General features: G+C 40.9%; 1 protein-coding gene across 1 annotated transcript; it reads right to left on the bottom strand.

Annotated features, from left to right (window-relative positions):
- Nucleotides 1-2,429: 2,429 nt before the first annotated feature.
- On the bottom strand, nt 2,430-5,369 carry LOC138873207 (uncharacterized). Its single transcript, XM_070151650.1, has 6 exons — nt 4,952-5,369; nt 4,698-4,783; nt 3,973-4,610; nt 3,243-3,579; nt 2,709-3,149; nt 2,430-2,582 (listed from the first exon to the last, which is right to left on the bottom strand). Exons 1-6 carry the CDS (start codon nt 5,367-5,369, stop codon nt 2,430-2,432), a joined length of 2,073 nt encoding a protein of 690 aa, XP_070007751.1.

The following is a 5,369-nucleotide window of genomic DNA, read 5'->3' as shown; positions in this document are numbered from 1 at the left end:
TCAGGTCGAATGTAGTTTATGTCATATGAATTGCTTTATTGTTGTTACTTTTCTTTTTTTTCATTCTCACTCTCTCTCTCTCTTTTGTCTTTTCTTTTCTTCTTTTTTTCACTCTTTTCCATTCTTTTCTTTCTCCTTTTCTCTTCTCTTTTCCTTTTTTTCTTCTTTATTTACCTTTTGTATCCGTGTTTCTGAACTTTGCTACTGATTCCAAAAGAGGGGTATGAAAGAAAATAAATAAGGCTCAAAGGGGTAACAAAGGATAAAGTGTTTAGATAGTAGAATAAAATGCTTTCGTCATTCCAATCTTCGAAACATGCCAAGTACAAACAACAATTAGACAAACCAAAGAAATCATACATAATATCTTTTGACTGCATCAGAATTGATAGTCATATCTACACATTTGTCTTCTATATCTGTTAAATATAAAGCACCATTGGACAACACTCTTGTAACAATGAATGACCCCTGCCAATTTGGGGCAAACTTGCCTTTAGCTTCAGCCTGATGTGGAAGGATGCGTTTCAATACCTGCTGACCCACTTCAAATCTCCAGGGATGCATCTTATTATTGTATGTTCTTGTCATTCTCTTTTGGTACAACTGGTCATGACATACTACTGCTAGTCTTTTCAGACCCACTCATCATCATCAATTTCGACTTCCGCAACAATCCGAAGGGATGAAATTTCAACTTTCGTGGGTATCACTACTTAGGTACCATATACTAACAAATAAGGAGTTTCACCTACTGAAGTGCGAACAGTAGTACGATAACCCAACAAAGCAAAGGGCAACTTTTCATGCCATTGCCTGGAACCTTGCACCATTTTCCGAAGTATCTTCTTTATGTTTTTGGTGGCTGCCTTGACTGCTCCATTCTCCTTGGGGCGATACTGGGTGGAATTTCAAAGCACAATCTTAAACTGTTGACATACTTCTTTCATCAAATGACTGTTAAGATTAGCACCATTATATGTGATAATCACCTTTGGGATTCCGAACCGACAAATGATATTTGAAAGAACAAAATCGACCACTACCTTCTTGGTCACAGATTTGAAAGTCTTAGCTTCAACCCACTTAGTGAAATAATAGATAGCCACCAGAATGAATCTATGCCCATTTGATGTTGCGGGCTCAATTGATCTAATGACATCCATGCCCCAAGCAACAAAGGGCCACGGTGTGGAGATTGTATGCAACTCAGTTGGCGGAGAATGAATCAAGTCTCCGTGTATCTAGCATTGATGACACTTGCGCACAAAGCTGATGCAATCTCGTTCCATGGTGAGCCAGTAATAGCCTGCTCAAAGAACATTCTTTGCCAGAACATACCCACTCATACGTGGCTTGCAAACCCCCGAATGCATTTTTGTCATGATAGTCGTGGCTTGTTTAGCATCTATGTATCTCAACAGTCCAAGATCTGGAGTCCTCTTGTATAAGATTCCCCCGCTCAAGAAAAATCCACTAGCCAAAGGTCAAATTGTTCTCTTTTGATCACATGTGACTTGTACCAGATACACCCCCATCCTGATGTATTCCCTAATATCATGGAACCACGGTTCATCATCAAGTTCTTCCTCAACCACATTATAATAGGCATGCTGATCGCGAACTTGAATATGCAGAGGATCAACATAAGCTTTGTCCGGATGGTGCAACATTGATGCCAAGGTGGCCAAAGCGCCGGCAACCTCATTATGGATCCTTGGAATATGCCTGAATTCTATTGATCGAAACCGTTGACAAAGATCATGCAAACATTGCCGATACGATATGAGCTTTAAATCTCGAGTTTCCCATTCTCCTTAAATCTGGTGCACCAAAAGATCCGAGTCTCCCAAGACCAAGACTTCCTGGACTCCCATATCTACAGCTAACCTCAATCCCAAAATGCATGCCTCGTACTCAGCCATGTTGTTGGTATAATAGAAATGAAGTTGAGCCGTAACAGGGTAGTGATGCCCTATTTCAGAAATAAGCACGGCTCCTATTCCGACACCTTTCATATTAGCGGCTCCATCAAAGAAAAGTTTCCAACCTGGTTTTTCAACCTGCTCCACCTCATCAATATACATCACCTCTTCATCGGGAAAATAAGTTCTCAATGGTTCATACTCTTCATCCACTGGATTCTCGACCAAATGATTGGCCAATGCTTGGGCTTTCATCGCAGTCCGAGTCACATAGATAATGCCAAATTTTGTGAGCAAAATCTACCACTTTGCAAGTCTTCTTGTGGGCATAGGCTTCTGAAAGATATACTTTAGAGGATCCAGACGAGAAATGAGGTAAGTAGTGTAGGATGACAGGTAGTGCTTCAACTTTTGTGCCACCCAAGTCAGGGCGCAACATTTCCTTTTAAGGGGAGTATACTTAACCTCATAGGATGTGAAATTCTTGCTGAGATAATATATGGCTTACTCCTTTCTGCTGGTGATATCATGTTGACCCAGTACGCAACTGAACGAATTGTCCAGGACTGTCACATAAAGAATTAAAGGCCTCCAAGGTTCCGGCGGGACCAACACAGGTGAGCTTGACAAGTACCCCTTGATCTTATCAAATGCCTCCTGGCACTCATTAGTCCATTTGACCACAGCATCCTTCTTCAGCAACTTAAAGATGGGCTCACAAGTTGTTGTGAGTTGAGCAATAAACCTGCTGATGTAGTTCAAATGCCCGAGCAAACTCATCACCTCTATCTTGTTCCTTGGAGGTGGCAATTCTTGGATAGCTTTGATTTTTGATGGGTCTAATTCAATGCCTCGACAACTAACTATGAATCCCAATAGTTTTCTAGATGGAACACCAAATGCACATTTGGCAGGGTTAAGCTTAAGATTGTACCTGTGGAGCCTTTGGAAAAACTTCCTCAAATCTCCGACATGGTCAGCCTGTTGCTTTGACTTTATGATCACATCATCCACATAAACCTCAATATCCTTGTGTATTATGTCATGGAACACAGTAGCCATTGCCCTCATGTAAGTTGCCCCAGTGTTTTTCAAACCAAATGGCATTACCCGGTAGCAATAAGTCCTCCATGGTGTGATGAATGCTGTCTTTTTTGCATCCTCCTCATCCATAAAGATCTGGTGGTATCCCGCATAGCAATCCATAAAAGAACCAATCTCATGCTTGAAACAGTTGTCAATCAAAATGTGGATATTTGGCAATAGAAAATTATCCTTTGGACTTGCTTTGTTGAGCTCGCGGTAATCAACGCACACCCTGGTCTTGCCATCCTTCTTTGGCACTGGCACAACATTAGCTAACCAAGTGGAGTATCGTGTGACTCGAATGACCTTTGCATCCAACTGTTTTGTGATTTCTTCCTTGATCATAACACTCATATCAGTTTTGAACTTCCTTAACTTCTGCTTGACGGGAAGGAATGTCGGGTCAGTGGGCAATTTGTGAACCACCAAGTCAGTACTTAGACCAGGCATTTCGTCATATGACCATGCAAAAATGTCTTTATATTCAAACAGTGCTTTGACTATTTCCTCCCTGATTTGCTGTTCCAAGTGTATACTTATCTTGATTTCCCTAATATTATATGGATCCCTTAAATTGATTGCTTCAGTTTCATTCAAATTAAGCTTGGGTTTCTCTTCAAAGTGACTTAGCTCTTTACTAATTTCCTCAATTGCTTCCTCTTCATCATATTCTATTTCATCATCACACTCTATTTCTTGGATTATTATTTTAGAGTTAGATTGGCTTTTAAGGCTTGGCCGAAGATTTCTCATGGATGTCATGTCATTGAAACCAACATAAAAAGAACTGTACAAAGAAAGAAAAGAAAATGACACTATCAGGAGTAATGGAAAAGGGAAATTGCATTTCATTGAAATTAAAGGATAGAAGGGTTTGTACATCAAAACAGACGGAAAATAAAATTTGAATTACAACCCTGGAATAATTCAGATAAACTGAAAGGAAAACAAAGTAAACTACCAAAACTCCTTTCGGGTAGGGAGAGGAGTAGCATCCCAATTGTTAAGCTTCACTTTTGGTCCAATAAACTGCACATCCGCTTTGCTGGAACATTCCTCAATTTCTACCATGTTCACCTCATCAAACAGACTTTGGAACATTTTAACCAATTCCTCATCAAAATCAACCCCAGGCTTTGGAACTATTGTCGCTGGATGCTTAAGGACCCCCGCATTGATGAAAGACCTGGAGAGACGTGGGACTGGCTTAGGAAGCGACCATGCCTTCTTTTTCAGCTTTCTAACCTTCCTCACATCATCCCATGTAGGCTTAAACCCCAGACCAAATGTGCCCAGATTTTCACACAAGGACACTAGCTGCATGATACCTTGCAGAGATGCTACCAGACCCTTGCCCAGCATAAAACCATTTTTCAACATCTCAGTTTCTACCATGATGATTGTAGAAGCTAACTTTGGACTCGAGATGTATTCCCCTTCTGGAACCTTTTCAACTGACACCGTTTCGGACACTTGATAGACCCACGGCCCCTTATCCTCTTCAGCTTCAATAAACAGGATGGAGGTATCATTAAAAGCACATAAAATCTCATTGCCATACACGACGATTTCTTGTCTATCCCATTCGAACTTCACCTTCTAGTGTAAAGAAGACGGAACCACCTTGGCAACATGTATCCAAGGCCTACCCAACAACAAATTGTAAGAAATGGCTACATCCAGTACCTGGAACTCCATGGTGAATTCAACTGGTCCTATTGTCAACTCAAGCATGATATCGCCAACAGAGTCTATTCCCCCTCCGTCAAAACCTAGGACGCATATGGTGTTCTTGTGAATCCTCTCATCATCAACTTTTAACTTTTTTAGAGTAGAGAGAGGGCAGATTTTTGCACTGGAACCATTGTCAACTAACACCATTGTGACCACAGAATCTTCGTATTTCACTGTGAGATAGAGGGCTCGATTGTGTTCTGTACCCTCCAGAGGAAAATCATCATCCGAGAATGTGATCCTGTTAGACTCAAATATCTTCTTGGCAATCTTCTCCAAATGGTTCACTGTGGTTTTGTCGGGGACATGAGCTTCGTTTAGAATCTTAATCAAGGCCTGACAGTTCTCATCTGAATGGATCAAAAATGATAACAGGGAAATCTGAGCAGGAGTCTTTCTCATCTGTTCTACAATGGAGTAATCTTGTATATTCATTTTTCTCAAAACTACTTCTTCTTCAGTGACCGGTTTCTTCACTAGAACTGGATTGTCTCTGAGTGTTTTAGCTTTCCTTAACTCTTTCGGGGCAAAGTATCTCCCCGAACGAGTTAATCCCTGGGCCTCGTTAACTTTCTCTTTCACTTCCTTCCCCTTATAGGTCACTATCACTAGCTCATAGTTCAT

The sequence above is a fragment of the Nicotiana sylvestris genome, chromosome 7, assembly GCF_000393655.2.
Source record: "Nicotiana sylvestris chromosome 7, ASM39365v2, whole genome shotgun sequence".
NCBI classification, from domain to species: domain Eukaryota; kingdom Viridiplantae; phylum Streptophyta; class Magnoliopsida; order Solanales; family Solanaceae; genus Nicotiana; species Nicotiana sylvestris.
This window is presented reverse-complemented; position numbering and strand designations above follow the sequence as displayed.